The following is a 12,112-nucleotide window of genomic DNA, read 5'->3' as shown; positions in this document are numbered from 1 at the left end:
CTGCTTCAGTCGTTACTGCTTCAGTGGTTGCTGCCAATTTGGTTCCTACTTCAGTGGTTACTGCTTCAGTTGTTGCAGCCACTGTTATTGCTGCTTCAGTCGTTCCTGCCCCTGTGGTTGCTGTTTCAGTGGTTGCAGCTGATGTTGTTGCTGCTTCAGTAGTAGCTGCCCCTGTTGTTGCTGCTTTAGTGGTTGTAGCCACTGTTGTTGCTGCTTCAGTGGTTACTGCTTCAGTTGTTGCAGCCACTGTTGTTGCTGCTTCAGTGGTTGCAGTTGATGTTGTTGCTCCTTCAGTCCTAGCTGATGTTGTTACTGCTTCAGTTGTTGCAGCCACTGTTGTTGCTGCTTCAGTCGTTTCTGTCCCTGTTGTTGCTGCTTCAGTGGTTGCAGCCTCTGTTGTTGCTGCTTCAGTGGTTGCAGCCTCTGTTGTTGCTGCTTCAGTGGTTGCAGCCACTGTTGTTGCTGCTTCAGTCGTCCCTGCCCCTGTTGTTGCTGTTTCAGTGGTTGCAGCTGATGTTGTTGCTGCTTCAGTCGTTACTGCTTCAGTGGTTGCAGCCAATGTTGTTGCTACTTCAGTGGTCACTGCTTCAGTTGTTGCAGCCACTGTTGTTGCTGCTTCAGTCGTTCCTGCCCCTGTGGTTGCTGCTTTAGTGGTTGCAGCCCCTGTTGTTGCTGCTTCAGTGGTCGCAGCCACTGTTGTTGCTGTTTCAGTGGTTACTGCTTCAGTTGTTGCAGCCACTGTTGTTGCTGCTTCAGTCGTTTCTGTCCCTGTTGTTGCTGCTTCAGTGGTTGCAGCTGATGTTGTTGCTGCTTCAGTGGTTGCAGCCTCTGTTGTTGCTGCTTCAGTGGTTGCAGCTGATGTTGTTGCTGCTTCAGTTGTTGCAGCCTCTGTTGTTGCTGCTTCAGTGGTTGCAGCCACTGTTGTTGCTGCTTCAGTGGTTACTGTTTCAGCTGTTGCAGCCACTGTTGTTGCTGCTTCAGTCGTTTCTGTCCCTGTTGTTGCTGCTTCAGTGGTTGCAGCTGATGTTGATGCTGCTTCAGTGGTTGCAGCCTCTGTTGTTGCTGCTTCAGTGGTTGCAGCCACTGTTGTTGCTGCTTCAGTCGTTACTGCTTTAGTTGTTGCAGCCACTGTTGTTGCTGCTTCAGTCGTTCCTGCCCCTGTTGTTGCTGTTTCAGTAGTTGCAGCTGATGTTGTTGCTGCTTCAGTCGTTACTGCTTCAGTGGTTGCTGCCAATGTTGTTGCTACTTCAGTGGTTACTGCTTCAGTTGTTGCAGCCACTGTTGTTGCTGCTTCAGTCGTTCCTGCCCCTGTGGTTGCTGTTTCAGTGGTTGCAGCTGATGTTGTTGCTGCTTCAGTAGTAGCTGCCCCTGTTGTTGCTGCTTTAGTGGTTGCAGCCCCTGTTGTTGCTGCTTCAGTGGTCGCAGCCACTGTTGTTGCTGCTTCAGTGGTCGCAGCCACTGTTGTTGCTGTTTCAGTGGTTACTGCTTCAGTTGTTGCAGCCACTGTTGTTGCTGCTTCAGTCGTTTCTGTCCCTGTTGTTGCTGCTTCAGTGGTTGCAGCCTCTGTTGTTGCTGCTTCAGTGGTTGCACCCTCTGTTGTTGTTGCTTCAGTGGTTGCAGCCACTGTTGTTGCTGCTTCAGTCGTTACTGCTTTAGTTGTTGCTGCTTCAGTGGTTGCAGCTGATGTTGTTGCTGCTTCAGTGGTTGCAGCCTCTGTTGTTGCTGCTTCAGTGGTTGCAGCTGATGTTGTTGCTGCTTCAGTTGTTGCAGCCTCTGTTGTTGCTGCTTCAGTGGTTGCTGCTTCAGTGGTTGCAGCAACTGTTGTTGCTACTTCAGTGATATCCAGCACTGTTGTTGCTGCTAAAGTAGAATCCACTGCTGTGGATGCTGCTTCAGTTGTTAACACCACTGTTGTTGCTGCTTCAGTGGTTGCTGCTTCAGTGGTTGCAGCCACTGTTGGTGCTGCTTCAGTTGTTGCTGCTTCAGTGGTTGCAGCCCCTGTTGTTGTTTCAGTGGTCGCACGCTCGGTTGTCGCTACTTCAGTGGTCTCCCCGATTGTTGTTGCTTCAGTTGTTGTCTGTATTTCAGTGGTGGCAGGTGACGTTGTTGCTGCTGTAGTCGTATACACCACTGTTGTTGTTGCTTCAGTGGTTGCAGCCACTGTTGTTGCTGCTTCAGTGGTCGCTGCTTCAGTGGTCGCAGCCACTGTTGTTGCAGCCTCGGTTGTTACTGCTTCAGTGGTTGCTACCCCTGTTGTTGCTACTTCAGTGGTATCCACCACTGTTACTTCAGTGGTTGCAACCACTGTTGTTGCTACTTCAGTGGTTGCTGCTACAGTGGTTGCAACCCCTGTTGTTGCTGCATCAGTGGTTGCTGGTTCAGTTGTTGCAGTCACTGTTGTTGCTGCTTCAGTGGCTGCTGCTTCAGTGGCCGCAGCCACTGTGGTTGCTGCCTCTGTTGTTGCTGCTTCAGTGTTTGCTGCCCCTGTTGTTGCTGTCTCAGTGGTATCCACCACTGTTGTTGCTACTTCAGTGGCTGCAACCAATGTTATTGGGGCTTCAGTGGTTGCAGCCACTGTTGTTGCAGCTGCAGAGGTTGCAGCCCCTGTTGTTGCTGCTTCATTTGTTGAAGCAATTGTGGATGCTGCTGCTGTTAATGTTACCTCTTTTGTTCATGTAGGGAAATACAAAATTACTTACTTGAACTGATTTAATTTGGCTTTAAAATTATTGTTAGTCACTCGTGGCATTTAATGGGTTCTCTTTGTGATAATGTTTGCCATAGTTTAATCAAATTCTCCTTGTGTTTTTTACTGACTTGAACACATCAGCCTATGCCACAATTTGCTAGTTAAGAGTAAAGAAGAGATCGGTTTCATGAGTCACTTAATCTATTTTGATAAATTCCATTGATAACAAAATTATAAACTTACATATGTACATCCAAGGATTGGGTATTGTAGAACATATTTTCTGTAATAATGTGTATACTAAGCGCCTTGAGTACCTTGTTTGTAGATATGTGCGCTATATAAGACTTCAATATTATGATTATTTTGATTATTTTATTGTGACATCATGTAAATTATAAATAAATTTAGACCGTTTTACTATAATCAGTCGATGTATTTTACCTGAACTTAATCCTTGTAGGACTTCAGTCCACTGAATACCAACTTTATTCACTTCACCACAAAACATCGAAGGTGCAGATTGTTGCTTGCCCGCACTTGTCAGAAATAAGCCCAAAACTCTGTTCTTGAGAGTTTAATCTAAATACTTGATGCAAAACTTTGAGCCTCATCAGGACAGTTCAGATGACCGGAGGGGAAGTAGAAACAATGTAAATGGTGCCAATTTCAATATGAAATGGGTCAACTAAGTTTATTAAAAATCGAGATCAAAATCAAAACTTCCAAGAATTGAAACAAAACAGAAATAACTCAATCACACACAAATTGACATTCAAACAACAAACCTGTCGTTGCTGTTTCCGTCGTTGCTGTTTCAGTCGTTGATGCATTTGTTGTTACTACTTCAGTGGTTGCCACCACTGTTGTTGCTGCTGCAGTGGAATCCACCACTGTTGTTGTTGCTTCAGTGGTTGCAATTATTGTCGTTGGTGCTTCAGTCGTTGTGTTTACTGTTGTTGATGACTCAGCGGTTGATGTCTCTGTATTTTGTTAAATATATTTTGAAATGGAATTTGTTAATTTAAATCAGGTGAACCAAATGCAAAATTTGACTAATTCGACTAATACAGCCGATCTCCCATTGAAGCTAAAACTACACAAAGAATGTTTGAAATAGCTTATAATGTATATTTAGATAGTTGATACATTATAGTTTCATAGCTAAAGCATTTCAACTGAAATCGACTCAAATAATTTAGTTGGACGGTAATATCCTCAAGTACAATCGTGTTGCATTGCACTATAATAAAAATGAACTCATTCACAAGGAACTCATTCACAAGGAACTCATTCAACCTGTGAAAATTTGAGCTAAATCGGTCGTCAAAGTTGCGAGATAATAATGAAAGAAAACACACCTTGTCACACTAAACTTGTGAGGTTACAGATGCTTCATTTCGAGACCCTAAACTCAATCTGAGGTCTCGAAACCAAATTCGTGGAAAATCACTTCTTTCGCGAAAACTACGCTACTCACAATGTTGTATACCATCAACAGCTCCCCATTACTGGTTACTAAGTAAGGTTTTATGCTAATTATTTTTTTGTAATTACCAATAGTGTCCTCTGCTTTAAAGTGAATCTTTTGAATTGACCCGTAGGTAAAAATTCCCAAGATCATGACAATTTAAAATAGATATTTGTCAAACTCAAAGTTACATTGTTTAGGTTATTAAAATAAAACTCACCCTTAGTATGGCTAGGATGATTGCTATCGTGTATATTTAATGTATGAATATTCTCATTAATTCAGAACCACCGCTGACCCTCTGTGCAAACCTCTTAGCATCCTTAAAATGTTGATGTTACACAAAATGTAACTTTGACTTGACAAATATCTATTTCGAATTGTGAAAATCATGTGAATTTGACCTATGAGGTGAGTGATGCCAGACCAATCTGATTAGTGAAATTACCAAAGAAAAACTGATCATGTGTAAATTTATCTTTTAATCAACCGGTAGGGTTTGGGTAGTCCCTACTTTTTGTAGGACAAAATAAACACAATGGCCACAGTTTTACAATAAACTGACACGATTTGAAGATAAAGATAGTGAAGAAAGCTTCCCATAAAATATTATTTGCTGAGGTGCTGTACTTTTTGAGGAATGAGTAAACAAGCCACCAAAATAATTGTTGTCTCAGTGAGACGAAAATTGTTTAATTTGTAACTGGGTTGGTTAAAAATTGACACAAGAGAGCACACTGAAAGCTCACACAGCTGAATCAATCAACACACACAAAAAAACCTGACTCAAGTCTTAGTTTGTGAGTCATTGAGAAGGGCTTGTTTTCTATCTAACCCTATGTATTCAAACTACGTCACGAAAAATTTAAACCATGTAATGTAACCTGTGCCAAGTTTTATCAAATACCCAAATAATAATAAATAATTACAACGATGAAAAGGGAAAAAAATTAATAAATAATTAATTAATTCTGATAAATACTTTGAAAATTCTGTTGACGGCGGCCTAAATCAATGAATCATGAAAAATTTCATTATTTTCTTATTTATTAATTTTTATACAAATAATATAGAAATAAGGCAATAAATGCTTGTCCATGTAATTAATTTATAATGCCTGCAGTTTTTATGATTTGAAATTTTGTATGTATCGTAAAACATAAAAATACAAATTGACAATTAACCTAAAAATTAAAACTCAAGGCATACACCTTAAAATGTATTAAAAATATATTATAAATGCAAAAAAGTTTATAAAAAAATTAATAATTAAATAAATAAATAAAAACAAGAAAACGCACATAGATTGTATTTTCACGACAGAAGATGATGTGATTGTGACAAAAATTGTGAAACGTTTTTAAAATCATTGGTCTCTGTGTTGTGTAGATCTCGCCAAATAAATTTAGGCATTAAATTAATTCTAATTTTGCCTTGGAATTAGAGGAGTGTCTTATAAAAACAGGCAGCCATTTTCGAAGGTCTTTTTTCTTGGGTTTTTAGCCAAAATTCCAGGCGGCTGACCTGCCCAAAATTGACAACAACAATCTAAAGTTTAGTGGCCTGAAAATATATTTAATTAGTTTTCTAGAGACTGTAAACAATGTTTGAGTATATTTGAATATTTTGCTATGAGCATTGGTGGCTATGGGAATTTAGTCAGCGTGATGCATCCTTATTTGAGAAGTTCATTGCGCGCCCTCACTCGTTAGATTTATGCAAACCAAACATGAATATCTTACGTCACACTGTAGACTGGTCCCCTGTCTTCATCCGCTAGGTTAAAGCAGGTACTGGTTTTACAGAATCAGTGATTTCATTCTATACAGTTATTGTATTGTATAAACGTGCAGTGACGTATTAAGCTATCTGTGCTGTGATTGGTTCAAGGTTGATTGCTGTACATTCTGTCGTTTTTGCAGCGGACACGTTTTATATGATACAATGTACTTAGGATTTAACTGTGTACCTCATACTATTTATTTATAGTTTCTCCCTACTAAAAATTGTTAACCAAAACGGTGGTGACGTTCTGAACGGTGTAAGTTTTGTCTGGATTTTGTTCACTTATTTCGATTGCATCAATCGAATTAACAACAATGTGTGTATATACTTCGACGGTATTTCAGAGGGAAACAATTCTATGGGGAATTGGTCCTAACATGAACTTTGTAGTGTGTGATCCTTCAGATTTAAAATTTAAAAATTTGAACAACAAGTTGTCAAGTTTTATAAAAAAAACACAGAATACGCCTTAAAACATTGAACTGCTCATGGTGCTTTTTATAGACATGTAGACCAGACGCTAACCTCACCCCATCCCTGCCACGATGATACATTTAGCAATCTCAACATGATCGATGGCATTGAAAGATATGTTCTCAAGGTTCAAGTTATAAATTTGATATTTTTCGGGTACATGAGGTGTTTATGACTGGATCTCCCTGCATTATATTACGAGCGGATTAAAGAAAAAGTTATATATATTGTATATAAATGTACCAAAGAAAAGGTAAACCCAATGTTCGTTTCAAACGGAGTTAGGGAAATTTCAGTATAGGCTTACTCTTTGTGAAATTTCTATATTTTTGTGGCAGGTTTTGATGTTCTAAAATAAAACAAGTGTAGGCTAATGCAACTGAGTAAAATATTCAATGTATGCATAAAAAAAAAAACTGTGCACAAATGAACTCAATTGGTCTTCGAAGTTGCGAGAGAATAATGTAAGAAAAACGCCCCTGTCGCACAAGTTGTGTGCTTTCAGATGCTTGATTTCGAGACCGCAAAATCTAAGTATGAGGTATCGAAAACAAATTCAAATACTTTAGTGAGAAAGTTACTTATTTCTCGAAAACTACGTTACTTCAGAGGAGGCTGTTTCTCACAATGTTTTATACTATCAGCAGCTCTCCATTGCTTGTTACCAAGTAAGTTTTATGCTAACAATTATTTTGAGAGTCAGGATCACTGCAACTTGGTTCCTTCATATCCCCCTCCCACAAGAAGAAAAAAACATACACCTAAATAAACTAAAATCTAAATAAATAAATAAATAAATAAATAAATAAATAAATAAATAAATAAATAAATAAATAAATAAATAAATAAATAAATAAATAAATAAATAAATAAATAAATAAATAAATAAATAAATAAATAAATAAATAAATAAATAAATAAATAAATAAATAAATGAATAAATAAATAAGCACACAAGTCCTCTGTTTATATAGCTTGTAATTCAATTCCACCAGTCTGCCACCTCCTTGTTTTTCAAAAGTGATTATATTCTCTTCGCGCGAACTCGAAAATAAAAACTTGAAATAAAAACTTAAAATGGTAGCCGCTCGCGGGGGTATTGGATAACATTGATCTCCTGAACAACAAGTATTCTTTTACAGTTATTGAAGTAATTTCGCACCCTATGTGTTTTTGATTAATCGTAAGTGGAGACAAATATATATTTGGTTTGCGGTAGCACCGTTTGTGTGTGTCTACAGTTGCTGGTAGAGTTTGTTCTTTAAGGAACTTGTCTTGCTTATATTCTACTAACGCGGAGTGGATTTTACGGATTTTCGGGACACTTCTCAGTTCTGAAAAGAACTGTTCTGCTTTTAACTACCTGGGGTGGATTTCACAAAGAGTTAGGACTAGTCTTATCTCGAGTTAGTACCAGTTACTCGTCCTAACTTAGGACTATCCATGCAATTTGTATATCTCCTAGGACTAGTCCTAAGTTAGGACTAGTCCTAACTCTTTGTGAAATCGACCCCTGGGCGTATAGTGAAAAATCGGCTGGGACTACTCTATTTGAACGAAGAAAAATAGTGTAGGTTTTTGCAAACTGTTTATATAAGACGACTGAATAAGCGTACGCGTTTGTGTCAGCGCGGCAGTTTGAGTCAAGGCAGAATTCACAATGATGATCTTTCCTTTTAATTTTGGCGGGAAAACATACCTTTTTGGACAAAATTTCGAGTCGTGAGCGAATAAAGAACAATCTGGAAACAACTCAACGCACTATGACATTTTTGTCTGGAATGATTGATTGACTGTTTCTCATCACATATTGCATTTCAGACAGAAATATTTGAAGGATGTTTTCTTTATCATCAGACCGTATAGTTTGACGTAAATCTGGGATCTTCACGATTTTTCTTCTTACCAATTCTGTAATGTTCCTTTAAGTATCTTTGAACAATTCCTGTCTTATGTAATTGTTAAACTTAATTTGTTTTTATATATAATATCTTTCCATACTGTATTTTTAGAATTCTTTGTTAGTGTGAAGTGTATTTTTATTCACTGTTTTGAATTTGCTGTAGCGCGGTTTAATCCTTTGAAGGAGCGGCGCTATGTACATGTTTAAAGGCAGTGGACACTATTGATAATTACTCAAAATAATTATGAGCATAACACTTTACTTGGTAATGAGTAATAGGGAGAGGTTGATGGTATAAAACATTGTGAGAAACGGCTCCCTCTGAAGTGACATAGTTTTCGAGAAAGAAGTATTTTTCGACGAATTTGATTTCGAGACCTCAAGTTTAGAATTTGAGGTCATGAAATCAACTATCTAAAAGCACACAACTTCGTGTGACAAGGGTGTTTTTTCTTTCATTATTATCTCGCAACTTCGACGACCGATTGAGCTCAAATTTTCACAGGTTTGTTATTTTATGTATATGTTGAGATACACCAAGTGAGAAGACTGGTCTTTGACAATTACCAATAGTGTCCACTGTCTTTAATAATAATATGAAATAATTTATTGTGTGTTGTTGTGTTGAGTATCATTCAATTTCTCCTTCATGCCGCGTATATATTTTATTTCAACCACTCGATGGAGCAATACGTTGGAACCGGACATAAACCAATGTTGAATTTAATTGCATGTTCCCTTCGAAAAATATTCAAATAGATGCGCGACAAACGGGACGGCGGTTTTGTTTCGGCTATAGTAATGTGGCGTGCTTATTTAAAACTTAAGGATTGTCTCTTGCCAAAGATGGTCCTGGGTTAATTGTTAGACTGTATAAGTTCACTTTAAAGGAACGTTACAGAATTGGTAAGAAAACAAAATCGTGAAGATCACAGATTTACATAAAACTTACACGGTCTAATGATGATGATAGTAGAAAACATCCCTTGAAATATTTCTACCTGAAATGCCATATTTGAATTAAATAAATAATTTAACTTTGCGTTTGGAGTTTATCGCTCAATGATCGTTTTATTCATTTTTGTTTTGTTTGAATCAATGTTATGCAAAATGTGTAATCGGTTTTTCCCTATTTTCTTGAGACCCAGATTGCCGATCAATCTCAAACTTCTACAGGTTTGTCAGTTTATGTATGTGGTTTACATAAAGTGCTTACATTAGCAGCAACTGTTTTGTTAGCATAACCAATTCTGCAATGTTCCTTTAAAGGCAGTGGACACTATTGGTAATTACTCAAAATAATTATCATCATAAAACCTCACTTGGTAACGAGTAATGGGGAGAGGTTGATAGTATAAAACCCTGTAAGAAACGGCTCCCTCTGAAGTGACGTAGTTTTCGAGACAGAAGCAATTTTCCACGAATTCGATTTCGAGACCTCAAATTTAGAATTTGAGGTCTCGAAATCAAGCATCTGAAAGCACACAACTTCGTGTGACAAGGGTGTTTTTTTATTTCATTCATATCTCGCAACTTCGACGACCAATTGAGCTCAAATTTTCACAAGTCTTTGACAATTACCAATAGTGTCCACTGTCTTTAAGAATATATAAAGGTTTCTTTTTGCGCAGAAGACGCACGTTTTTGTTTCCTTTCACTCTACCGTCACCTCTTGTCATAGAAGGTTCTCTAATACTTCACGAAGACAGTTTTCTTCACTGCTATTTTCTTTGGCCAATGTAGCAAGTTTGGACTTGGCTTGGAGGTGTTTGCCCCGTACAGGCAAGAACCTGCTCATTGGTTAAAGTTGTAAGTGATATACATTTATTTATTCGCCTAGGCAGATGCAGGCATTTTTCATAATTTTAGGCCTCGCCATTTGCAGGCAAGTCTAACTCAAATTGTTTATAAAGTTTGTAAAATTATTTAATTTAACTCTTACCACAAAAACACTAAAGAAACATTACAGGATCGGGTGTTGCTAACAAAACATTGTCTGGCAGTGTAAGCGCTTTATATAATCCACCATATGCTGAAACTGACAAAAAAGAAGTTTGAGATCGATCGGTCATCTGGTTACGAGAAAAACCGATTAACGTTTTGCATGACATCGATTAAAAAAAAAAAAAAATGAATACAACGCTCACTGACCGATAACCTCCAAACGCGAAATTAGTTTGTTTATTCTCATCTAATCTGACGTTTCGGACAGAACTATTTCAAGGGATGTTTTCTTCTATCACCATCATTAAACCGTGTAAGCTTGTTGTAAATCTGTGATATTTAAAGACACTTTGGTAATTGTCATAGACCAGTCTTCTCACTTGGTGTACCTCAACATATGCACAAACTAACAAAACTTTTTGTTTTTTAACTCAATTGGTCACCCGTCGAAGTTGTGAGATAATAATGGAAGACAAAACAATCGGTCACACGAAGTTGCCGGCTTTCAGATGCTTGAATTTGATACATCAAAATCAAATTCTGAGGTTTCGAATTCAAATTCAAATATTTTTGGGAGAAACAACTTCTTTCTCGAAAACGACGTTACTTCATAGGGAGCATTTTCTCACAATGTTTTAAACTATAACTCTCCAATTGATCGTTAACAAGTAGTTTTATGCTAACAATTATTTTGAGCAATTACCAAACGTATCCAGTGCCTTCAATAGACGAGTTTTGTTTGCAAACCAATTTGGTAATAATCCTTAAACAAAATACCTTGGATTGCCAAGGCTATGAAGGACTGAGTCTTGGAATGGAATGACCCGTTCTGACCTAGAGGTTCTTTCTCTATGGTCGGACATAGCCTAATGAAAGACCATTCGCCGCAAAGCCGGACCGGGCTTTTATTCAGGGTCCGAGAGACCGAACCACGGTGTTCTGCGAGCCCGGAGTGTTCTGGTAACGCCCAATTGATTCCCCGTCGGTCGGGATACAGCCGTCGATCTCACCAAACTCATCCTAACTTAGGATTTATCCTAGGAGAAAGGACGGGTTAAAGGCAAGGGACACTATTGGTAATTACTCAATATAATTACTAGCATAAAACCTTAATTGGTAAGTAGTAATAGGAAGAGGTTGATAGTATAAAACCTTGTGAGAAACGGCTCCCTCTGAAGTGATGTAGTTTTCGATACAGAAGTAATTTCCCACGAATTTGATTTCGAGACCTCAAGTTTAGAACTTGAGGTCTCGAAACTTAAGGTCTCGAAATCAAGTATCTGAAAGCACACAACTTCGTGTGACAAGGGTGTTTTTTTTTCTTTCATAGTTAACTCGCAAATTTCCACAGGTTTGTTATTTTATGTACATGTTGAGATACATCAAATGAGAAGACTGGATTTTGACAATTACCAATAGTGTCAACTGCCTTTAAGTTCCGTATCCTTATACGTCGGACAAATTGAACCCATCCTAAGTTATAGGATGAGTTACCCGTCCTACCTCGAGATTAATCCTAGCGTTTCGTGAAATCGGCTGCAGTAGGCCTACTGATAAAAAAATACACGGGGATGTATTTGGCCAATTGAATGAATAAATACATATCAAAGATTTTTACTGTAAATTTATTTGCAGTAGAGTAGACGCTTTAAAGTTTTACATTCGGTCGTAATGTAAAAAGAGTTGGGGAAAATCACTCGTTTTGTCCGCCATACCACTTTTGCAAAAATAACCATTATGGCGGACAGCTCTTTTTAGAGTGAAATACAGGCACTTTCAACTCATTCAGAGTGAAGTTCGTTCAAAAATAATGACACAGATTGACTTTCACTTCTAAAAGGGTGAA

General features: G+C 38.0%; 1 protein-coding gene across 1 annotated transcript in view; it reads right to left on the bottom strand.

The window, feature by feature from the left end:
- The window catches only part of LOC139948381 (uncharacterized), a 103,423-nt gene that overhangs the window by 90,524 nt on the left and 787 nt on the right, over positions 1 to 12,112 (bottom strand). Inside the window, exon 2 of the mRNA XM_071946522.1 lies at positions 3,478 to 3,672. Within this exon, the coding sequence (XP_071802623.1) occupies positions 3,478 to 3,672 (195 nt within the window). The remainder of the gene's footprint in view (positions 1 to 3,477; positions 3,673 to 12,112) is intronic.

Source organism: Asterias amurensis, chromosome 15 (assembly GCF_032118995.1).
Source record: "Asterias amurensis chromosome 15, ASM3211899v1".
Classification (NCBI taxonomy): Eukaryota; Metazoa; Echinodermata; class Asteroidea; order Forcipulatida; family Asteriidae; genus Asterias; species Asterias amurensis.
This window is presented reverse-complemented; position numbering and strand designations above follow the sequence as displayed.